At 45.0% G+C, this 24,743-nt stretch overlaps 2 protein-coding genes across 8 annotated transcripts in view; one reads left to right on the top strand and one right to left on the bottom strand.

Annotated features, from left to right (window-relative positions):
* Nucleotides 1-13,250, top strand: part of MAP3K4 (mitogen-activated protein kinase kinase kinase 4) — a 108,065-nt gene extending 94,815 nt beyond the window's left edge. For 4 of the 5 annotated variants that reach the window (XM_059940873.1, XM_059940871.1, XM_059940872.1 and 1 more), the window contains 8 exons: nt 2,545-2,736; nt 4,209-4,279; nt 5,062-5,178; nt 6,067-6,226; nt 8,117-8,239; nt 8,880-8,986; nt 10,660-10,839; nt 12,711-13,250. In XM_059940873.1, the coding sequence (XP_059796856.1) occupies nt 2,545-2,736; nt 4,209-4,279; nt 5,062-5,178; nt 6,067-6,226; nt 8,117-8,239; nt 8,880-8,986; nt 10,660-10,839; nt 12,711-12,731 (971 nt within the window). In that variant the 3' untranslated portion in view covers nt 12,732-13,250. Of the gene's footprint in view, nt 1-2,544; nt 2,737-4,208; nt 4,280-5,061; nt 5,179-5,269; nt 5,361-6,066; nt 6,227-8,116; nt 8,240-8,879; nt 8,987-10,659; nt 10,840-12,710 lie in introns of those variants that run through there. The other variant, XM_059940874.1, reaches the window with a different exon arrangement.
* Nucleotides 13,251-22,443: 9,193 nt separating this feature from the next.
* AGPAT4 (1-acylglycerol-3-phosphate O-acyltransferase 4) overlaps nt 22,444-24,743 on the bottom strand; it is a 110,910-nt gene continuing 108,610 nt past the window's right edge. For all 3 annotated transcript variants that reach the window (XM_059940868.1, XM_059940867.1, XM_059940869.1), the window contains one exon: nt 22,444-22,975. In XM_059940868.1, coding sequence (XP_059796851.1) covers nt 22,881-22,975 — 95 coding nt within the window. In that variant the 3' untranslated portion in view covers nt 22,444-22,880. The remainder of the gene's footprint in view (nt 22,976-24,743) is intronic.

Raw genomic sequence — 24,743 nt, 5'->3', positions numbered from 1 at the left:
TGAGAGAAAGCATTCATCTTATAAAGCAGTCAATCAGTATGAACCAGAAGTCATCAATATAAACCCGAAGAATAAACAGCGGAAAAATCCGTGGTCTAGCACAAGATGCTTTCACATATTCTTCGTCACAACAGTCTTGAGTCATGGGCAGAATAGAACCTGTTCTCTTTCTGTAAATGATAAAAGTTTCTGAGGGGCTAGATAATTTGGCCGAGGTCGTCGTAAATGAGAGCTGGGACCAGACTGCACTCCTTCTGCCTTCCGGCCATGCTCTTCCCACCACAGCTCCCCTTCGAAAAGTGTGAGACTGGGCAGCAGAAGAGCCATCACCGGGCCTGGAGCAGTCAGGAGGGATTCCAGGGAGGGGTGAGGCTTGGGCTGGCCCCTGAAGGAAAGAGGTCTACCTCAGGCCAAGAGGAAAAGTACCCAAGGAGAAACCCATCTGGAGGCCCAGTGACTGAAGAATAGACCAGCCGGCCTGGCCTGGCCCGACCCGGCCTGGATAGCGTAGATGTAAATGGAGGTGGAACTGAAAGGGTAGGGGAGACCCGATCACGGCCACTCTTCAGCGATGGGCTAGGTGATTAAGGCCTTACCCAGAGATGGTGGGCAGCCCCTGAAGCCTCTTGAGCTGGAAAGCCTCTTATGTTCAGGGAGTGCGAGGGTGGGGGTAAGGAGGGCACTGAGGAAGCTTGACCTGCCGGCCTGAACTGGGGAGGAAAATAGGGAGAAGGGCTAGAAATGCCGTTGTAGTCATACGGTGTAAAACAAGGTACTGGACTAAGGTGGGATTTTTTAAAAGCCATGGAAGCAAAAACAAGTGTGATGCCACATTTGACAGGCCTGGGCAGGTTAGGTGTGGTAGAGGGTTTGGAGTTCGGCGGAGATTTCCTCAGCTTGAGCCTGGTGACAGGAAAGAGGGTCTTCTCCAGGGGCTCTCACATAACCAGTAGTTCCCACGGATACCAGGTCTTTGTGATAATTTTCAAAACAAATACTTTGTAGTCAAGTAAACTTGGGAACTCTTGGGAGAGTTACAGTTGACACTGACGTATTAAAGACCGGGAAATCTTGAGAAATGTTTCCTGTTAAAAAAAAAAAAAAGTAGGCCTTTCCCAGAAATATTTGACAGTGGAGTCCATGACCTCACAGCTATGAAATCTTATTCAGTGCTGAGTAGACTCGATGTGTCATGTATTGAGGTAAGGGAAACAAGGACCCATGTGTTTAAGAAATGATTATAGTCAGACGCTGTAGTGGGACCATTAGTAGTCAGACGCTGTAGTGGGACCATTAGTAGTCAGACGCTGTAGTGGGACCATTAGAAATCCTGGGGATTTCTCTTCTCAGAGTAACCTTTCAATCATCCCAGTCCTCAGTGATCTCTTAGAACATTCAGGCTCTTAGATGGCTAGTGAGGGTACAGTATGAGAAATACGGTAGTAGAGATGTATATAAAGAAAGCAGTGCTTTTCACATTATGGGTTTTGACCCTCTAGTGGGTTGTAAAATCAACACTAAAAAAAAACTGGACGGAGTCCTAGTCACATGTAGAAAGAGTAATAGTGTTTCATGAAACTGTAGTTTTAGATATCTATATGTGTAAAAGATATTTCTTACTGTAAATCATGATAAAATATGTTGGAGAAATAGAGATAGCTTGATGGGAAAATAAGGAATAATAATAACAATAGCTAAAATTTACTAAGTATTTTAATGTTCCTAAACATTAAATGGGCTAAATGCTTTATGTGTGTGATTTCATTAAATTCTCACAGTATCTCTGAATGAGGTATTATTACCTTCATTTCACGGATTAGGAATTTGATGTATAAAGAAGTCAACTAACTTGCTGATTGTCAAACACCTAGAAAATGGTGAAGCCAGGGTTTTATTCCAGGCATTCTGATTCCAGAGCCCTTACTCTAGAGAAAGGAAAACTTAATTTCCTTCCTAACAGAGACGCTTCCTGGAAGAGGTGTAGTACTTCTGCAGAGCTCTGACAGCGAGAAGACAGGAGAGTGTGAGCAAGGGGATGGGGTGAGAAGCGGTTTGGGGTGACCCACAGAGGCTTTTCAGCTGGGCTGGTCCAGAGCCTGTTGTAGGAGAAGTGAACCGGGAAGGAGCCTGCATGCACAATGGCCTCGGACTTCCGGTAAACAGGTCATGATGAACCGTGAAATAAATTATGCAGGAAAAGAACACAATCAGATTTTATGTTTTAGTAAGAGAATCCTGGTCACTGAGAGCGGATTGGAGAGAGGAGACAAGGCGGGTTGTTCCTGCAGAGTCTAACCATTGCTCTTGCCACAGGAAATCATTGATTCTGTCTGAGTAGCTTCTGTTTTATGTGCATATTTCTGTAGTGGGTGATATACTCTGAAGTTGCTAGGTTTTGATGGACTTTAATTCACCTGCTGTGTATCTGAATAGATAATGCTGTGCTGGAGTGCTAATGTCTGATGCTCTGTTTTTATTATTATTTGCTGGAAATTGACTTGATTATAGTGGTTGGGACGACTGAGTTTGCACTTCTCCCTGCAGATACCGCTTCTAGGCAAGGACCCATAGAAGCTATTCAGAAGTCAGTCCGACTGTTTGAAGAAAAGAGGTATCGAGAAATGAGGAGAAAGAATATCATTGGTCAAGTTTGTGACACCCCTAAGTCTTATGACAATGTTATGCACGTTGGCTTGAGGAAGGTGACCTTTAAGTGGCAAAGAGGAAACAAAATTGGTAAGGAAACTAAAGAACAGGACACAAAGATTGTCTCTGTTAGAAATAGCAATAGTTACACTTCTTTAGATTAAATCTTACATGGTTGGTCCTTTTCTCTTAGGGAGGTGGCAAATATACAGTGTATCTTTTGCAGAGGGGTTTGGTTTTTGTTTCATTTGTAAAGTGTTTTCTAAGAACAATACAAAAGAGACTTTAGAAAGAGAGTTTTCAGTGGTTCATTAAATGGAATGGTTTTGCCTGATAACTCCAGAAGTTGCTAGTGGAGAACTACTTAACTTTTACCCATTTGTTCTAGTCTGTATTCTTTTTATCTTATTCCCACAAGATCATTATTGAAGTGAGACTGGATACAAATTAAGAGGGGACAGTCTTTTCTAAAACATTAATTAATTTCCAAGTGAAACAGTTTCTTGTAAAATAATTAGCGATAAGATTGTGTGAGAGAAGGAGCTGATTATGTTTCAGATCTTTCCCCTATTTAAATGCATTTATCTGGACTTCCCTGGTGGCGCAGTGGTTAAGAATCCACCTGCCAATGCAGGGGACATGGATTTGAGCCCAGGTCTGGGAAGATCCCACATGCCGCGGAGCAACTAAGCCCATGCACCACAACTACTGAGCCTGCGTGCCACAACTACTGAAGCCTGCTTGCCTAGAGCCCGTGCTCCGCAACAAGAGAAGCCCGTGCACTGCAACGAAGAGTAGCCCCTGCTCGCCGCAACTAGAGAAAGTCTGCGTGCAGCCACGGAGACCCAACACAGCCAAAAATAAATTAAAAAAAAAAAACAAAACTCTCATTTAAAAATAAGTAAATAAATAAATGCATTTATCTGTTGAGCATTTAGGTCTGAAGAAGCAAACAAAGTTGTAATACAGGACTCTGGGAGCCTCAGGACATTGAAGTTTTCATAGAGCTATCGGAAGAAAACACTGAAAAGAATCAAGTCCTTTATAAATTGTATTAATTCTTGTTATCAGTCTTATTCAGCCATATATCCCCTTAGTTTAATGTCCCAAAAGGTGTGTTAGTAGAATATCCCACTAATATCCCGCACATCTGGATGTACAGCAATGAGGTGCATTGAGACGACAGTCAGGCTTACTCCTGGCCACTAGCCTTGCCCACCCACCTCACCCAGACCTCCTTGAGGGCCACAGGGGCTCAGAGGTGTGCACTAGGGGGCTTAGTACTCACCTTCATGCCTCTTCTGGGATTTGCCGGTCAGTTCTACTCTATCCACAGGCATTTACAGGTAAGACATAGTGAAAAGATCGCCTAAGACTTCAGTTATTACGGTTATTAGGGAACATTCAGAAATAGTTTAGATCTTGCTGTAGTAGACTATAGTAAGCATGGTCATAGATATATGAATACAGATTTGGAATTGGAAGAGATTATTGTACGTTTGAATGAGTTACAATGGCCTGGCTTTGTTGGCTGAGAGCAGCTCATTTGTTCCCGTTCACAGGGGAAGGGCAGTATGGGAAGGTCTATACCTGTATCAACGTGGACACCGGTGAACTGATGGCTATGAAGGAGGTGGGTGCTCCGGCCCTCTGGGGGCCTTTTTGTCTGAGGCCTCTGTGTGGTAGAGATTTGGAAACGAAACTTGTGTTTATGAGGTTAGAGCTGGCCTAAGTGCTTCCACAGTGAGTCGTCTAGGCCTGAGGTCTGCTTCTTAGCATTTACACCACTGGGACCAAGAGGGGACTTGGGGTGGGGGGGGATTTGTGGTAAGGTTCAGAAATGAACAGCTTTTTATCTGCTGGAGGTAGAAAGCAGGAGCAGGGAGCGCCTGAAGAAGGCCCCGGCGGGAGGCACGGAGGGCCGTGGGGGGTGAGGCTAGAGCCGCGGGACCGTTGGTCCCCGAGTGGCTGTGAGGGGGCAGCGGGCACATGTGGCCCCCTCCTCAACCCCTGCGGCATCTCTCCATCTCCCCTGTGTGGCACTTAACCCGTGCTGCTTTATGACCTCATTCCCGCATGGCTGTAAACTTCGTGAGGGCAGAATCTTATCTCCTCTTTTGATCTTGCCCAGAACCTAAACACCTGTGATTGCTTCCTGAATGTTTCATGTTTTGGTTAATTCAGTCTGTAGTTACGAAAATGATCCCATTAGCTGTTATCTGACCACATATTCTAAAGCAGGCGTGTTTAATTCGACAAGGAGAAGAAAGTCTGGCAGTGAAGTCACAGACACACTGACCTTGGTGCCATGGGGCTGGACAGTGGGCATGTCAGCATCCGGGCCCTTGCATTCAAAGTCGGCGTCTTTCTAGCTGGTGACGTTGCCAACAGTAATCAACAGTTTTCCTTTTCCAGATTCGATTTCAACCTAATGACCACAAAACTATCAAGGAAACGGCAGACGAACTGAAAATCTTCGAAGGCATCAAGCACCCCAATCTGGTTCGGTATTTTGGTGTGGAGCTGCATAGGGTAAGCCAGCTTTGATCACACTGTTTGGTGTGAGCGGTCAGTGAGGGCACAGATGGAGTCCTGTCCTACATCACAGGTCTTCTCATTTCAGAGCACAGTAACTTTGCCTAATTATCAGGAAATCTCCATGAGTTACATCATTTCTGCCTTCTCTCTGAAACTAGAGGAGTTCTTCCTAAAATGTAAGTTGTAGACTGTAGTCATTTAACCCGACATTATAAAGCACTGAAACCCATCCTGCCAACCAGAAGATTTCTCTAATGCCCCTTACACAGCTGTGTGTCGCTTTTTTTTTCTTCCATTTTTTGCTGAACCACTGTTGAGTACATTGTTCGGTAACATTTTTTCTTTTATATGTATTTAAGGAACCATTGTGAAATGAAAGAAAATTAAGACCTCAGATTATTTTCCCCCTTGTGTTTAGAGATAAACACTTTGAGGGAAAGAGGACAACTTGGAGCATCTTGGTGGAATATGAGCTTCTGGGGAATTTGGATATTGGTGATTTTTTACGTTTTTCACAGATAAATTCATATCTGAAAAGGATGTGTTTCAGTACTTAATAATATATTTATAGGGACAGCCCTGTTGGTCCCTGTCTGAGATTATATAGCGGACTGAATTTCAGAGGATTATAGACGTTTATCACCTGTGAGTTGGAGATGTTCTTATCCCAACTAGCTGTATAATTCCAGACAGAGGAGGCAGGCAGAGACACGGCTGTAGGGGAGTTAGAAATGACCGTTTTGAGACGAATTCAGTATTCAGGATGGCAAGTGTAGCATACCATTAGAAAGAGGAGTCCTCTGGGGTGTGGCCAGCGAAGCGTTCCAGGTTCTTCACTTAGTGTCCACGTAAACACAAGGCTGCATTTGATTCCTCCCGCAGGAAGAAATGTACATCTTCATGGAGTACTGTGACGAGGGTACCTTAGAGGAAGTGTCGAGGCTGGGACTTCAGGAGCACGTCATCAGGCTGTATTCTAAGCAGATCACCGTTGCAATCAATGTCCTCCACGAGCATGGCATAGTTCACCGTGACGTTAAAGGTAATGCCCACACTCAGCTCCCCGCCGGAGCCAGCTGTGCCCAGCACACGGTAGCTGCCCCCACGTCGCTTCTTCCGGCGCCCGCACATCACGTCTCTACAAAGAAATACCTTTACTTGAAGTAGTCTTCTGTAAAGAACCCAGCATTAAGAAACTGCTGGACACATGTCTCTGTCTAGGAGTGTATAAGTCCGCTGTTCTGTTCAGCACTGCTTTTAGCCAAATCTATTACCCCCAAAATGAAACTTGCTATTTTAGAGGCTGATTTCGCCTGCCCTGTGTATTTACTAGACATTCGTGATCAGAGCATCCTTTCTTTTCCTTGTGTCAAGAACCTCGTGTAGTTATATATGAACGTCGTGAATAGGTAAAGTGACGGTGAATCAGGAATGCCGGTGTAAGTTATGATGTGCAGCTGAGCTTGGGGAGGGTTTATTTACACCACCCTCCTCCAGTGTAGAGTTCTGCTAAAGATCGATTTGGTCATGCTGACTGACTAAAAGTGCTGTTCCCTTCTCATGTGTGGTGAGTGGCCATGCTTCTGTCCCAGAACTGTCCCTCTTGCGTTTACCTTAACCACACCGTGCCCCTGACCTCTGTATTTGGGAGTCTCGGGGATAATTAGAGTGACAAATTAGCTTTGTCTCTAATGGCCCTAGACTGAAGGATTCCATTCTGTCCCATAGTCTGAGGCCAGCCTAAACAGGTTGACTTTAGAATGGCCGGACTTCAGACCAGGCATTCGCCTCAGAGGGGGCTGGGTTACCCATCACCTGCTTTGCTGGGTGGAAGAATTGTCCGCACTCTCTGAGGCGGCTCCTCCTGAATCCCCAGTGTACCCCAGTCTTGCCGCCCGCCCGCCCGTCCACCGCATTGCTTTGCTGTCTGGGATCATTCTGGGCATTTGCTTAAATGGCTCTGGGTCAGGCCATGGCATTGCCTGTTTCCGGTTGTTCTGACACAAATTCCACACTCATGAAATGGTACCTTCATGTCGTTGGCCACGGCCGTAAAGAGAATCCCCGAGAGTCCTTGAGTCAAGTCCGTCCATGTGCATCCTTGGGATCTTCTTTGTAGCTCATCGTGTCTGAGAGTGTGGGCCTGTGAGCTAGCTGCAGAATCATGCAGTTAGCGCCCGTGTGCTCCCGGGGGGACCACCTGCCTTGGGAGCACTCGGGCTGCGAGGACCGACAGATTGCAGCTCATCGTGTGGCTGGTTGTCTAGCGTGAGGGGCTCTGGGTCACTTTTGGAAGGAGGTGCCGTCGACATGTAGCGCTGAGCTGTGTGGCCCGGTTGGAGTGGCCGCGGCCGGTAGCCTCTGGAGGAGGCAGAGCCGCCCTGGGAGATGAACGGTAACCCCGGGTTCCAGCTGGAGTACAGGCCGGGCCTGTGTACTGCTTGCGGAGATGAGAGCAGTCACAGAACATTCTTTTCAGGCAGTCTGAAATCAGTCTAATGGTGGCCTCGGATACAGCTCTGCAGACCAGCAGCCTGTGTGCCAGGTCTTGTCTACACGTTGCTTTCTGTTGCAGGAGCTGCTGACCGTATACGGACTCTTAATTTTCAGGGACTGCCGCCACAAGCATTTGTGTTTTATGTGTACTTTCTCTTTAAGTATCTCCCTGGGTTTTTAATGTTAGAATTTATGCATGTATTTCAGTTCAGAATTTATTGGTCAGAGCTGTCTGCACTGATACTAAAATTTCTTTGCTGTGTATTAACATTTGTGAATAAGGCTTAAAATCTTTCTATGATTACACTTTGCAAGTGAAGTTTCATAAGTCTTTATAACTTTTGTAAATCAAGTTCCTGATAGTTTAGGTTACCATGTAAACTTTAAAATGCCTGCATTGTGTTTTAGAGGCTCACAACTGCTTCTTTCTTGTTAGGTGCCAACATCTTCCTTACCTCATCTGGACTAATCAAGCTGGGAGATTTTGGATGCTCAGTAAAGCTTAAAAACAATGCTCAGACCATGCCTGGTGAAGTGAATAGCACGCTGGGGACAGCAGGTGGGTCCAGCTAGATTTGTCTTTGCATTGGGGCTCACTCCAGTGTGCTGGGACCCCGGCTTTCCCTTTTCTTCCTGGTCAGCGGACGTGGAGAGCAGGTGAGGGTTTCTAACCAGGTGGGGGAGGGACCACCCCCGAAAGCGCTTGTCAGATTGGGAAATCACATTTCTCCCTTAGACTTAAAGGAGGGAAGAAGCCCTCTTTTCTTCCCAGAAAAACCTTGTCATTCACGTTGGGTTTATTAAAACTATTCTAGTCAAAACAACATGTTTAAATGGTGATTATTTGTTTTGATTGTTTAGAAACACGGCATAAAATTTTACATCCTCCTTTGCAGGTTAAATTTCATATTCTCATTGCAAATACAATTTATCTGAATATTTGCACATTCAGAATTGTCTTTCAGAAGATAATTTGGCTTCTAAAATGTCCATCCAAGAAATTGATTTGAAATATTTATTTTCAAGTTTTGATGTTTTTTAGTATGTAATTCAGAGAAAGACCCCCCCCCAACCCCCGAACAAATTAGTTGTTTCTTCTATATGGAATATTAGGCGATATTAGTGTATTGCTTGGCTCTAGTACTACATGGTGCTATATTTATAACCCATTCTTATCACCATATCTGTGACTTTTAAAGCATACATGGCTCCAGAAGTCATCACTCGCGCAAAAGGAGAAGGCCATGGACGTGCAGCCGACATCTGGAGTCTAGGGTGTGTTGTCATAGAGATGGTGACTGGCAAGGTGAGCAGAGCCTGCACCGGGGGAGGGGGACTTGAGGAGGGCACTTTACATTAACAGAGCAGTAATTGTGGTTTTACTATCATTATGAATACTGTGGACGCATTTCCTGCAAAATAGAGAACATGACCTGTCAAAAGATAAGTAAGTTAAGACAAGTGACAAACTGGGAACCAAATATTTGTAAGATACATGACTTAGAGAATTCCTCAGAGGAACAAAAAAAGCATAAAGCTCAAATTAAAACACAGAGAAGTAAGCAGCTGTGAAGAGAAACATGAAGTTGAAAACTTACGTCTGCACAAAGACTGGCACAAGAATGCCCATATCAGCTTTATTCATAATTGCCAAAACTTGGAAGCAACCAAGATATCTTTCAAATGGATAAACTGTGGTAATCTACATGATGGAATATTGTACAGCAACAAAAAGAAATTGGGCCATGAAACGACATGGAGAAACCTTAAAAGCATATTGCTAAGTGAAAGAAACCAATCTGGAGAATTCCCTGGTGGTCCAGTGGTTAGGACTTGGCACTTTCACTGCTGAGGGCGCAGGTTCGATACCTGGTCGGGGAACTAAGATCCTGCAAGACTGGAGGCATGGCCAAAAAAAGAAACAAGCCAATCTGAAAACACCACGTACTGTATGATTCCAACTATATGACATTCCAGAAGAGGCGAAACAATAAAGGCAGTAAAAGATCAGTGGTTGACAGGGGCTCTGGGAGAGGGAGGGAAGGACAAATAGGTAGAGCACAAGCATTTGCAAACTGTTGTGTATGACATAGTATCTGAAAATTGATCTTCTGATGAAGATACCAGTAATGAACAATTATACAAATATATAGAGGCACAGTGTGTATGTGGGTGTAGCCATTACTTATAAAGCAAAAAAGTTAGAAACCTCTTAAGTGTTACTAGTAGGAAATTATTATACAGCTATACCTCACAGCTGCTGAAAATAAGTGCTTAGTAACTATTAGCTAATATTATTTCTATTAGCATTAACATAGAAAGATGCCCATGATATCTGTTATTTCAGTCAAGCCATGCATCAGAGAAAGAACAAGTTCTCACACTGAAGAACATATATCTCAACAACTAAACGATGGTACACAAATTAGAATGCCATACAAACTCAGTTCTTTCCCCCATGAATCTCATTTCCCTGTAATCATAATAAAATAATCTAAGCTTTACAAATTATCAATAATTTGATGCCGATTATTCAACAAGGTAGCATATTATACATCCCTGTATGATAACTGTTGAATTTTGTTTGATTGACATTTTTATATTATTTTATATGTTACATTTTTTATTTACATGATGATGGCATCTAGATAATGCTGGACTAATTGGACACCTAAATGGGGTAGGCAGACTATGCTCACCACCTGGTTTTGTAAATAAAGTTTTATTGGCACATGGTCACACCCATTCATTTATTATATTATAGCCTAAGGCTGCTTTCACGCTACAGTGGGAGAATTGAATAGGTGTGACAGAGACCATATGGCGTGCAAGCCTAAAATAGTTACTGTTTGGCCCTTTAAGTAAAAGTTTGCCAGCCTCAATATGTATCAACATTGAGATGCCTAAAAAGAGATTGGGCAGTTGCATTTCTGTGTGGCCGTGTAGTAGTGAAACCTGATTTTTTTTTTCTGTTTTTAGAGACCTTGGCATGAATATGAACACAACTTTCAGATTATGTACAAAGTGGGAATGGGGCATAAGCCACCAATCCCTGAAAGATTAAGCCCAGAAGGAAAGGAATTCCTTTCTCACTGCCTAGAAAGTGAGCCCAGGATGAGGTGGACGGCCAGCCAGCTCCTCGACCATTCCTTCGTCAAGGTTTGGCAGATTGCTGTATAGTCCTCTCCTTGTTTAAATATTTGAGTTCTGTTCGCATCTGGCACTTAAGGAAATTTGGAAACTTAAATATAAAATATCTATATCTGAAACGGAAAGGAACTAAATGTATTATGCTGGGGAATTTTGTATGTTTTTTCTTTTGGAAAATGTTCGTCGAGGTTCTCCTCCTTGATCCATGTGGATGGTTTGAGGTGTACTTGGGACTGTTAAATGGAATTTTAAATGGGACTGGATGAAAGACACAATTTTCCCTCTTTTAGAGTACGCAGTCTCCTTGAGTACAGGTTAGTAACAACTAATCTCTGCTGGGAGAGTAGAGACAGGGGAGTAATGACTAAGTATTATGTTAAGAGCTGTGATAATGGTATATATGCCATGTTGTAGGGTCACTGAAAAGAGGAATTTAATCCAGTCGGGTAATCCCAGCTATTACTGTTTTTTTTCTTTTTTCTTTTTTTTTTTTACTCTTTTTATTTATTTTATTTATTTTTGGCTGTGTTGGTTCTTCGTTGTGGTGAGCAGGGGCTACTCTTTGTTGAGGTGCGCGGGCTTCTCATTGCGGTGGCTTCTCTTGTTGCAGAGCATGGGCTCTAGGCGCGTGGGCTTCAGTAGTTGTGGCGCACAGGCTTAGTTGCCCCTGGACATGTGGGATCTTCTCGGACCAGGGCTCGAACCCGGGTCCCCTGCATTGGCAGGCGGATTCTTCCCTGGTGGCGCAGTGGTTAAGAAAGTCCCTATTACTTTCTTTAGAGTGAGATGCCTGAGCTGTTTGGGAGGGTTTAGCCAGGTCGGGAAACGCAGGGAGAAGTATGGCGGACAGAATGGAAGAGACATGGAAAGGCTCACTGCTAAGGGGGTAAAGCAGCCAAAGAACTGTGTATAGGTACATACTGATGGAGCACAGGATGTGGAAAGTGGCAAAACATAAGACTGGGAAAGTAAGCAGGGACCACATGAAGGGATTTCAGTTTTATAGTAAGCATGACATGATTAAATTGTGTTTCAGAACAGTCACTCTGGAGGTGAGAGACTAGTTGGGAAGCTGCTGACACAGCTGCTGGGTTGGGAGTGGGAGGTCAGGGGTGAAGTACCAGCCGTATACAGGAGTTAGAATGGCCGTGAGTGAGTAACTGATGGGATGTGAAAGGTGCGTGACGGGGAGGAGTCCAGGACGGCTCGCAGGCTCCGGCTTGTGTCACCAGGTTATCCACATTCCATTCGCCAAGATAGGTAAAGAGGGCAGCTGGTGGAGGGTTGGGTCAGGAGATGATGGTCTCTTTGGTAGATTGAGTTCGAGGTGTATTTGGAATATCTGCTGGGGGATTTTAGACAGGCATTTGGATATTTTGGACTGGCACTCGAGAGAACTGTGATAGGATACGGATTTGAGAGAGAGAAATATTGCTGGGAGAGCATTTAGAGGAGACATGGAATGAGAGTGGAAACCTGGAGAAAACGTTTACAGGGTCCTGCAGAGGAGCTCCTGATACAGGAAAGGAAGATGCAAGAGAGGGGTCACATTATTCCTGGGTGAGTGAAATTAAGTAATCAATAGCTGGATTTGCTGCATAGATATTAGGGATTTGTAATTAAATAAAAACGTATTTATTCTTTATAAAGTATATAAGCAATTTTTATTGACTTGATATTGTACAAATACGTTCTTAAAAATGCTTTCAATAGTCAATTCGTAGAGCAGTAACTTAGCACTGACATTTCATTGCATTGATTACGCCTTTGCTCTGTGCCAGGCACGGTGCTGGGAGCTTCAAGATGCACTGATTATGACTTACCTATGAACCTTACATGTGGCATGAATAGGGTTCAGCTCTCTCCTGCCTTCCTCACAGGTTTGCACAGATGAAGAATGAAGCTGATCAGTCTGTGGCCTAGTAGTGTGTGTACTCGGAAAATTCTCGTAATCACTACTGTATGTAATATTTACATAAAGACTGTGCTGAGAAGCAGTATAAGCCTTTTTAACCTTCCAAGACTGAAGACTGCACAGGTGACAAGCGTCACTTCTCCTGCTGCTCCTGTTTGTTCGATGTGGCACGGGGCCCTCCTGAGTGATGGTGTCCACGAGGTAAAGAAGCTGCATGTTAAGTGCCATTACTACTGTACACGGACCATCGCCTCCGTCCCCTCTGTTTCTCGGGTGACTGAGAACCGTGACATCAGTGTAGTATTTTTGACCTTTCTAGGTTCAAAAGCAGTTGTAGTGTTATCAGGCGTCCTGGGCCTTGTTAATTTCTTGTTTGTCGAGTGCACTGACTGTGAAACCTTACCTTTTGTTGTTGTTGGCAAGCCGCAGGTTTGTTATGCAAAAGGCTGATTAATGAAATTTAAGAAAAAGGTTCTTTTTTCAATAAATGGTTTATTTTAGGAAAGCTCAGTTATATTGTCTTTTAATGGTTATCAGCTTCAGAGCCAACACATTATCTGATACAGAGGTCTGTCCTTGTCACTCATGTGTTCCTCAACAGAAGGGGTACAATCAAGTGTGCTGAAGGTGGGCGCTGGGTTAGGAGTTCCTTCAGGGTCTAGAATCTCCTCACTGCAAAGGGAAAGACATAAATGAAACAACACTAAGGATGTAAGAGGCCCTTTTAAATCTTTGTATATTAACTGCAAGTTTATAACAGATAAAAGTTGAAGCCTTGTTATCACATGTTGGGGGCTCAGTTTATTTTCATATCAAGATGTATAGGAACTGGGTCAATGTAAATACTGCTGAATAATCTCTTGACAAGAAAGCATCTTTTTCAGAATGTAAATATTTCAGCAGTTAGTTTTCTAAAATAGCCCAAATTATATGTCATTGATGGTGTTCTTTTATTTCTTTCTGCTATTAAATTTTTTTTAAAGATTGACCTTAAAGCTTCCTGAAATCTTTTTAGAAGATATCTGACTCATTCCTTACACGTAGCAGCTGACTCTGGACAAGTCATTGCTCAAGCAGGTTCTGTATTCACCTTCCCTCCAGGGTAGTAGATCCCCTCGCATAGAAATTAATGTCCTTGAGAAAGCTCGCATCATGGAAGGATTTGTACAGACACTTAGAATTTTTTTTTTCAGTTTTTTAAAATAGCTTTTTGAGGTATAATTTACCAATATGTAATATTTAAAGTATACAGTTCAATGATTTTTAGGATAGTTATATAGTGTACAGCCATCATCATAATCCACCTTAGAACAATTCCATTACCCCAAAAAGGAAGCTCATGTCCATTTGCAGTCACTCCTCACCCCTATCCCCAGCCTTAGGCAGCCACTAAGCCACTTACTGTCTCTATAGATTTGCCTGTTCTGGACATTTAATATAATGGTCTTTTGTGTCTGGCTTCTTTCACTTAGTATGATAATTCTAAGGTTTATGCTTGTTACAGCATTGTGTTAATTCTTCATTCCTTTTTATTGCTGAATATTATTCCACTGTATGAATATGCCACATGATTTAGTTATTCATTTACTACTTCCACTTTTTGGTTATTATGAATGATGCTGCTCTGAACACTTGCATACAAGTCTTTGTGTGGACCTATATTTTCCTTTCTCTTGAGAGTGGAACTGCTGGCTTATATGGTAAATCCATGTTCAATTTTTTAACAAACTGTCAAACTGCTTCCAAAGTGGCTGTGTTGTCTTAATTCCCAACCAGCAACGCAAGAGAGTTCTAGCTTCTCCATACCTTTGCCAACACTTGATATTGTCTTTCTTTTTGTAATAGCCATTCTAGTAGATGTCAAGTGTTATCTCATTGTGGTTTTGATCTGCATTTCTCTGACCATGGTGAGCATTTCTTGTGCTTGTTAGCCATTCATATATCTTCTTTGGTGAAGTGTCTATATGAATCTTTTGCCCATTTTTATATTGGGTTATTTGTCTTCTTATTGAGTTGTGAGAGATTTTTATATATTCTGGATACAAGTCCTTTACCAGATATTTGATTTGCAAATGTTTTATTTCCCCCCAGTCTGTGGCTTGTCTTTTCACATTTTTAATGGTTTCTTCTGAAGTACAGAAGTTTTAAATTTTGAAGTCTGGTTTATCAACTTGTTCTTTATTGCATGTGCTCTTGATACCCTATCTAAGAAATCATGACTTGACTCAAGATCATGAAGATTTACACCTATATTTTCTTCTAAGAGTTTTATAGTTTTAGCTCTCATATTTAGGTCTATCATCTATTTTTAGTTAATGTTTGTGTATCACATCAGATAAGGGTCCATGTTCATACTTTTGCATGTTGATATTTATTAGACCCAGCATTCATTTGTTGAAAAGACTGTTCTTTCTCCATTGAATTGTTTTGGCATCCTTGTTGAAATCAGTTGACTGTAAATCTAGGGCTTTATTTCTGGACTCTCACTTCTGTTCCATTGATCTATATGGCTGTCTTATGTAGAACCACACTGCCTTGACTAACGTAGCTTTATAGGAAGTTTTGAAGTTGGGAAGTGTGAGTTCTTCAACTTGGTTCTGCTTTTTCAAGACTGTTTTGGCTATTCTGGGTCATTTGTATTTCCCTATGTACTTTAGGATCAGCTTGTCAATTTCTGTTCTCCCCCCCAACCCCCACCAAAAAAAAAAAATCAGCTGGGATTTTGATAGATTGCACTGAAAATATAGAACCATGTGGGGAGTATTGTTATCTTAACAATATTACGTTTCCCAATTCATGAACAGGATAGCTCTCCATTTATCTGGATCTTTAATTTCTCTCAGCAGCGCTTTGTAATTCAGTGTACAATTCTTGAACTTTTAAAGTCTGTTTCTAAGTATTTTACTCTTTTCATGCTATTGTGAATGAAAGTATTTTCTGAATTTCTTTTCAGATTGTTCATTGCTAGTATATCAGTACAGTTGATTTTTGTATATTGGTCTTTTATCCCATGGCCTTGCTGAACTTGCTTAATTGCTCTAGTAGTTGTTTTGTAGACTCCATAGAATTCTCTACATATAAAATCATGTCATTCAAGAATAAAGACAGTGTTTCTTCTTCCTTTACAATCTGGATGCCTTATATATTTTTTCTTGACTAATTGCACTGGCTAGATCCTCTGTCCAGTGCAATGTTGAACAGCACTGGTGAGAATGACATTCTTGTCATGATTTTGACCTTAGGTGGCAACATTTATTCTTTTAATTTATGGTGTTAGTTGTGGGGTTTTGGTAAATGCCCTTTATCAGGTTGAAGATGTTTCCTTCTTTTCCTGGTTTACTGAGAGTTTTTATCATGACTAGATGTTTGATTTTGTCAAATGTTCTTTCTGCATCTATTGAGATGATCAGATGATTTTTGTGCTTTATTAATATGGTATACTACATCAGTTGATTTTTGGATATTAAACCAACCTTGCATTCCTGGGATACATCCTAGTTGATCATTCTTTATAATCCCGTCTGTGTATTGCTATTGCAATTTGTAATGTTTTGTTGAGGACTTTTGCCTCTGTATTACATGAGGGATATTGCTGTGTAGTTTTCGTTTCTTGTGATTGTCTGGCTTTGGTATCAGGATAATGCTGGCCTCATACAATGAGTCGGGAAGTTTTCCTCCTCTTAGAGATTGTGAAGAACTGGTATTATTTACCATACTTCTTTAAATGGTAGAATTCACTAGTGAAACCAACTGTGCCTGGCTTTCTCTTTGTGGGAATTAATTAATAATTCAGTAATACTTTTAAGTTCTGTAAGGTTGGTAGTGATGTCTACTTTTTTATTCCTGATTTTAGTATTTATGTTTTCTTACTCAGATCTTTTCAAAGAATCAATTCTTGTTTCATTAATATTCTTTATTGTTTTTCTGGGTTCCATTTCATTTTTTTCCCTCACACTAATCTTTATTATTTCCTTCTTTCTGCATGCTTTGGGTTTAATTTGCCTTTTGTTTCGTTTTGTTTCGTTTCTTAAGATAGAAGATGGTGAAGGTAAAAATTATTGTAAAAATAATCCACAAGACCATTTCCTTTTATATATATTGTTTACAAATAGAGCATATATCTTGAACATATTGTAAGGAAAGTTTCTCAGTAAGTTAAAAAAATGTAATGTAAAAGCAGGGGGTAGATTTTCTTTTTTATTCTAAAATAGCAGCCTCAACTACTGACATTATATTCTCTAGAGTGAGGTCAGCAAACCTTTTCTGTAAAGGGCCAGAGACTGAATATTCTTGGCTTTGCAGGCTATAGGATCTTGGTTGCAACTCCTCAACCCTGCTGATGTAGCATAAAAGCAGCCATAGCAACACGTACATGACTAGATGTGGCTGTGTTCCAATAAAACTTTATTTACAAAACAAGCAGCAAGTGGGTCTTAGTTTGCTTCATGCTGCTCTAGATCACTAAGCAAAATTAAGAAACATCATTTTCCTAGGCCAGTAGAACTTATACTAAAGAGTATTAGCTTTCAAAGGCCATGTGTAATGCTACCTTATTCATATGTCTATATATACTGCCATGAAAAGGTGAATTATTCACTCATCAGGTCAAAACTGAGGTCGGGTGGCTGTGAGCTAACAAGGCTGGCTCCTGTGCGCTTATACAAAGGTGCTGAAGGCAGCTCCAAGAGGAGTCTGAGCTGGCTGCTCAACAGTGCACGTCTGCTTACACAAGGGCAGCTCTGTCCCTTGAAGCATGCCTTTTTATCCCCTAGTAAGTGGAGGATCGCGTATTTTTCTAAAATCAGTGAGCTTGTTCCTCCCAGCGTGTTGAAGCTTATTAGTTGCAATGTCTAAAGTCACTGCCTTGCAAATCACTCGTTTCATGGCGTGATAGAAACTTCTGTGCTACTTGGAATGTTTCACCCTCCCTGTAGCCCAACAGCCTCTTAAATTCCCAGCCTCATCCTGATTTAACATCAAAAGGGTCACCAGTCTTCTACTCTGGGATGGGTCCTCTAGTCACATGCTCCAGCAGCCTGCCATTTCATCACATCACTTTTTTTCTTCTTGAGTCAACTATTATAAATTCTAGAGGCACGGCTCTTTTCATATATTAGGTGATTTTTTTCTTATCCATTTAAATCATTCCTGTTTGAGAGTGACTTCTTCCTAACACATGTGCAGCTTCAGTGGTTTCCTACCCACCTTCCAAAGGAAATTATTATCATTCAGCAACCCTAACTTTTTGTTCGTACTGCTTTACCTCCTTAAAATTCAAAAGAACATAGATGCCAGAAATTTCAAAACTCTTTAGTCACTCCAACATGTGAAACAAGACTGTATAAAAAATATATTAAAGGTAAAAATTGTATGAGTCTCGCTCAGTGAAAAGCTTCACCAGTACAGCCCCAGGAGATACTTTCTAGATACTGAGAAGATCTAAGTAAGGGCTTACTGTTGTTTTTTTAATCAATTCATAACCTTAATATTCAAATAGGACAAGGGTGCAGGGGCTGAGGAATGCCTGCTTTGGAAATGCTTATCCTTCACTGGAGAAACGCTTTGCTTTTTTCACAGGTAACTGAAGTTCAGAGTGTTGACCAATTTTACTTTGGCCTAATTGTGCTTGAGAAAGATTTTTATTTTTACTTTAGGAAAGGGAGTCAAAAGAAGACAATTGAAATTCAGTTATTAAAGCCTCTAAATCAGTGTCCCTTCATGACTGCTCCCTGTGACCCTGTGTGAGGGGCCCAGGAGCCCACCCTGCCCCCGCGGAGGTCACACTCTGAGGAGACATACACTAGCTATTGAGGTGAGGTTCTGATATTCTGCTCTTTCTGACCAAAATAATGGTAATTTCCAACAGCTGAATGTCATAAACAGATACAGTTGGTGGCAAATGCTGTGAATGGTCTCAGATGTCACAGATCAAGAGAACCAGGAGTACGTGCTTAGTTGCCTCCTGTCAGGTGTCTGCCCGGTGCTTTGGATGCCAGTGTAGCAGCACAGGAAGCCTCGGGGCATCCGAAGTGCTTGGTTTTCATTTAAGTTTATTGGAAGCTCTGGAAATACTCAAAACCCAGGCCAGGGATGCAGGAGCGTGAGATGCAGCCTCCGAGAGCTCAGGGCACCCGCTCGTTCGTAGTTGCCGGGTCCGGCGCTGCGGCTCGGGTGACCCGGTGAGAGCCGAGCCCCTCAGCCTTCTGTAGGGGGTCGGGGTCGTTTCGGAGGGCAGAGGGACTGGCCCTGGGAAGACTGCTTGCTTGTTTGTTTGGAGAAAGACCGGCTGCCCGATCTGCAGCTCCTGGCAGCTCAGCCCCATCCCACCCACCGTAGAAGGCAGGGCCAGCGCGTCAGTGAACACATGCGTTGCAGCTTCTTTATCTTGTGCTCTGTAAACAGCGCGCTGGAATTGCACGGTTAAGGCGTTGGAAACACAGTTGCTGAAGGAGGTGACACTGAACAGGACAACCTGAGTGACGTGTCCCGGAGTAGACAGGAGGGTCACGCTGGTGGGTGCCCTTCCGAGCAGCTCTGGGGCAGCAGGGGCGGTACACGGCCAGCTGCAGGCACAGGCAGGCGCAGTCGTGGCCCGTGCTGCTTCCGTGGCAGGAAAGAGCGGCATTGGCAGCCCTCCTGTGTCGCCCAGCAGACGGGCGGTCGCCAGAGGGTTTGTTCTTCCCGCTCTAACCCGGCAACCCTGAGCAAAGCCTGACTAGCTAGCGCTTTAGACAGTGCTGGATGAAACCTCTTGTTTTGAACAGGTCCCTCCACGGATGCCTTCTCGCTTCTGTCCATGTTTACGAGTAAGTTCTTAAAGCCTCTGAAAGCCTAATCTGTTTGGCTTGGGGACCAGCCAGGGCACTGTTCCACTTCCCCAGGAGAGAAAGCGGAAACCAGTGGGGTCGGTCTGTGTCTGTCACATCAGCTATTTCTACGTTTTGGCTGCACAGTTACTGGATATTACATCTAAATCTCTGTCTTTCAGACCCACTTAGCATATGTTAGAAAAACACGTTCATCAGTAGCTACTTTTTTTTTTTTTTTTTTAAACAAGGGTTTCTTTAGAGAATACAGCACTCAGGAGATATTCCAGTACGACTGTGTGATCCTAGGGAAAAGGCAAACTGTGGTCTCTCTACAAAACGTAAACAAGGTGGCCGACTAGCTCAGAACGTGCATCCGCTTTTCCTGCATGTCAGTCACAGAATCAGTCCACCTTCCTTAAACTCATCTCAGATGGTTGGTGTTTTTTAAATAAGCAAGTCCCTTTATGGGCTTGGTTCCTAGAAGAAGTGCATTAAACAACTCCCTGCCTCAAAGCTGCAGGTCTCGGACATGGCCCTTAACACCTGGGAGGACCCTGCACTGATCTCCAGTCTGCAGGAAACTTTGCATTTTTCTCTTCCACATCATTGGGTTTCAGAGCAGCCTCTGAGCAGGGCTGACCTAAGCCGCCATGGGATGGAGATGTCAGACAAGACAGGATGTGACGCTCGTACTTCATCCCGCACTGCTCGGGGACGGAGAGCTGGCTTCACATCCACAGGTTTTTAATTCTTAGAAAAGTAAACGCCCTGGGAACCAGCACCGTTCTCTGCTGAAGAGATTGTGGCATCGGCAAGACCTGGACAGGGTGAAGGGATTCGGGGAGGGGTGTTTGTCTCTGCCGTTACGGTAACGGGCAAGAGGAACACCATGTCCCTGTACCGCCAAACAAAATGTTTTTTCATGGAGGAGCCGAACAACTGAAACGCCGTTAGGATCTCTCCCCGGCAGCCCACGCTCTCTGGTTTCCTAAGGAGAATGTTTTGCCCACCTTCCTCCGACCTGGACCCTTAGGTCTGCACTGGTGAGCAGCTTTGTTTGTTTGCTTGTTATGTTTTGTGTTTGGTCCCAGAGCCAATTCCGGTTAAATGTCTATGGGTCCCTTTTATGTTCCAGGCAGAAGGAGTGGTATGTGTTATTAGAACTTAGATTACTGCTGTTGAATGGGAAGACGACACTGAGAAAAAGGACACATTTTTGGACACTCCAAGGTAATTTCTGAGCATTTTTGAGAAGTAGCAGCGTGGAGGCAACTTTCTAAGCTTTCCCCCTTATTTATTTAATGCTTTAGGAGTCTTAAAATGTGATCACATATACTGCTTCATTTCACCCTGGAGACAACTCAAGAGGTAGGTGTTATCATCCCCATTTTACAGTTGGGAAAACACAGGTAAAATGGCTCGCACAAGGTCTTACAGGGACTTAGCTGCAGGGTTCCATAAGGGTGAACCTTGTAGCTCGGAGCACGGCCAGTGCTTCTGACTGCTCTACTCTGTCTTCTCCCACGGAGCTAGGAGACCCCAGGGTAGAACGGCCCAGGTGTGAGCCGACACGCGGGAACACGGGTGCACACCTGAGGCGCTTATCCCCGGGCTGCTGCCCACAGACCTCTGCTCTTGAGGGGAGGCGGCGTTTGGAACTGGCACGTGGCCTTAGGCAGGGCCGGAAAGGCCCCACCCTGCCCTCGGGGACTCCAGTAAGAGTCCACTCACCCCAGCCTCACCGACACTCTCTTCCCACAACTACGCCAGGATGTTCCCCTTTTCACTTCTGCTGATTTGTATCATTGGTCCCGTAAGCAGAGAGCTTCTCTTAAACCCTCTCGTAACTGCACTTGTGCTTAGTAAGCACTCAGTGACTAAAAGCAAATGTGGGACATGATTCGGACTAGAATAAGCCTTTAAATAGTATCTGGCCAACTTTTATATGGGACCGTTCATCCCTTCTTACATAATCGCAGCAAAATAGGAGGTAAGTACCGGGTGGCATGGGGCAGTCCAGGGAGAAAGGCTTCTCCAGCTCAGCGCACGTACCCATCAGGCCCACCCAGTGCTGCGGCGTCTTGGCCTGAGATCCCATGGTGTCTGTCTGGTATCTAATTGTTCTCCTCCGGAAATATTACTGCTTTTCTTTGTTCTGGTTTTGCATCTGGCGTCTGTTGACTGGCAGCAGTTTGCCGAAATCCTGCACGTGGACCATTACTCCAAAGACGGTCCTAGGTGCCAAGGAGCAGAGAGCTCTTCCGCGTCGTGGCAGTCTGGGCTTCCAGAAGGAAAGCAAAAGCCCAGGGGGACCACGTACCACAATGTGTGCTCAGCCTGACCCTGCTCAGAGGAGCTCCTGGGCTCCGGTGTGGTCCTCTGTTAAAGTGAGCCTGCATTTGTTTGGGGACCAATTTCTGCTTGCTACCGAGATGAGGAGAGGTTGTAAAGTCATGTCTCAAATCGCTGCAGAACGCCCAGGCTTTATTTTAATGTTCAGCGTTCAAATCGCTGCAGAACGCCCAGGCTTTATTTTAATGTTCAGCGTCAAGATGCGGGTCTTCAGGAAGTTGGGCACATCTTCAAGACTTAGGCCAGAGACTCCACTGCAGGGAGCCTGGGGAACCAGAGCCGCCTCCCAGGGGCCCCGTCACCGTGTCCCGCGGACACGGCTCAGCTAGCCTCCTGGCCTGCCGTCTCCACGCAGACACTCGCAGGCTCCTGCGTTTGCAAACCCACCTCCTCTAGCCACCCCGGCCCACGGGCCCTCTTCCCCCCAGACCCCTCCTTGTGAGCACCCTCCAGAGCACCGTGGTCCAGACTCCAAAACGCAAGGCAGGGGCTGAATGGAAGGAGGGCGCGGGCTGTGTGAGAACACACCACAGAGGAGCCAAACACTTTAATTTTTTTTTTTTTGGAGGCATAATTTAGTCATCTTACCTAAAGTGACTTTCACTCTGTGGCAATCCAGGGTTACAGAAAACTCAGCACCAAAGGATGGAAGGGAACTCCCCCAGTGTTCCCCACTTCTGCCCTCCCCCTGCACCTCAAGTACCCTCTGAATGATCACACTCACCCGCACCTCATTCTCACTCACACGTGTTCTTTCTCATCGCACATACGCACGCTCACACAGACTCACACGGAAAGAAGGAGAACCGAAGCCCACTAAAGCACGGGGGGAAAGGATTTAAGCACATCTTCCTCCCCATCTGGCGCTGAGGCCATGCAGGGGCTCACCCAGCTGCACCACTGGGTCCCTCCGAGGACGATGGCGGCGTCCGCCAGTCCTGCAAGGCCCCCTCTGGATGGCGGTGCGTCCTGGCTCAGCTGCTGTGTTTCAGTTTGCTGTCCATGTTGCCGTAGGCGGAGCCCTTGTCAATTTCTGTGACGCCAATCATCCATCGGACCCCCACGGAAGCTGCAGAAACAGGAAGGGCAGGTTAGGAGACGCCCGCAGGGACGCCGCTGTGACTTGCCCGACGGGAACCAAAGAAGGGAGCTTTGTAAACCTCAAGCATCAGCTGAGAGCTGGCTGACTTGGGTGCACTTCACAGTCCCTGCCTCAGTTAGCCTTGAGCATGGGCGCCGGGGTCTAACTGGACTAGGAGACATTAAAACAGAGCAAGGCTGTTCTGGTGGCAAGTTTTAATCCTTCGGCCCTGGAGGTGAACAGAGCGTGGTGAGCCGTACCCCGCTGCACCCGGGGGCTTGCACAATTCCTCTTCTCCCTGTGCCCATCCCTAAGGCAAAGAGGATTCTTTGGTGAACGCAGTGCAGTAACTTACAAGCACCCTTCCGCAAGGCTTAATGAAGGACATACCAGGCCCTGGACAGTGCAGCAGCTCAAATTCCCGTTTAGCGCCCAGCATGTCCCAACATTGCTTTTGGTGCAAGTTTCAGAGCAGCAGACAAGCAAAGTCCCTGCCTGCCTTTTCTCCGACAGCGGGATTTGGCCCGAACAGAGAAAGTGTAGGACGCACACCAGAGCCCGGTTTAACCACTAGGAGGCTGGAAAACACGGTCTAGAGCACAGAAGCTGCAGTTTAAGCACTCCCTCTGGAGACGACAGACACGGTGAGCTCCTCGGGCGCAGGGACCACATCTATCTCAATCACCTTGGTGTGCCCAGCACCGAACACGGGGCCTGGCAACAGTCTGTTTACAGTATGCATGTAAAAGTGGATAGATGGGGAGTGGCTGAAACCTTCAAGTCGTGAGGCTCATGTTTACAGAGCGTTAGTATCGTGTCTGTGAACTGTCAAGACCAGGGAGCTGACTGGGATGGAGAGTCCGCCCTGCGTATGAGGCTCATGGAGCCCATGGGTCAGCTACAGTGGGCTGCCTTCAGCCTGGGGCCAACTCCAAACAGGCTGGGACATGAGCCCCTGCCCCAGCATTAGAACTTCTGTGCAGTGGAGTTGATGACATTGTGGAGAGTGAACCTCGGACTCCAGTGCAGAAAGGCTTCGTGAGAGGACCAAGACACAGAGTAATTCCGGGCAAAGCGTAGCAAGGCTCGGGCTCACGGGTGATGAGGTCTTGGGGAGACAGCAGTCAGTTCCTCCAAAGCTGGAGACGCCCCGTGTCTCCCAGGGAGAGTGCTGGGCCTCTGCTCACCCCACACCCGGGCAGCCCTCCCCAGCCGTCATCTGCAAGGAGCCCCAGCTTCCTGCAGAGGGCGTGGTCTGCGCCTTCGCCTTCCTGCTAGTGCAGGCAGAAAGGCTGGGTCCAACCTCCATCCCCATCCCACTGGGGGCCTGGCCACCACAGCTCCCCCGGACACCCGGCCAGCCAAGCTGCACACTGGCCGTGTACAGTGCTAACTGGCTGCCCCACTTCAAGAACAAGTGGCAGTGCCCAGGGAAGCTTGAGGCTGTGGAGGAACGTCAGTCGTTTGAAACCACATACGGGTCAAATAAAGCCCCTAGGGACGAGTGAAAAGACTGAGCTACCCAACATCTCCACTCAGTGCAGGTGGCAACCGAGGAGACGCACCCACACTTACTTCCCCAAAAAGGCCTGCACCCACTTTGAATAGCAAAGAGCCTTTGTCGGTTCCTGCTAGGACCCAGGAAATAGTTTTCTTGCTGATGAGCAGAGCCCGGGGAGGACGGAGCTCGTCCCTGGTCCCTGGTCCCTGGTCCCTGGTCCCTGGCGGGGCTTGCAGGCGCAACGGGCGCATGCGC

Source organism: Balaenoptera ricei, chromosome 12 (genome assembly GCF_028023285.1).
Source record: "Balaenoptera ricei isolate mBalRic1 chromosome 12, mBalRic1.hap2, whole genome shotgun sequence".
Taxonomy (NCBI): Eukaryota; Metazoa; Chordata; class Mammalia; order Artiodactyla; family Balaenopteridae; genus Balaenoptera; species Balaenoptera ricei.
This window is presented reverse-complemented; position numbering and strand designations above follow the sequence as displayed.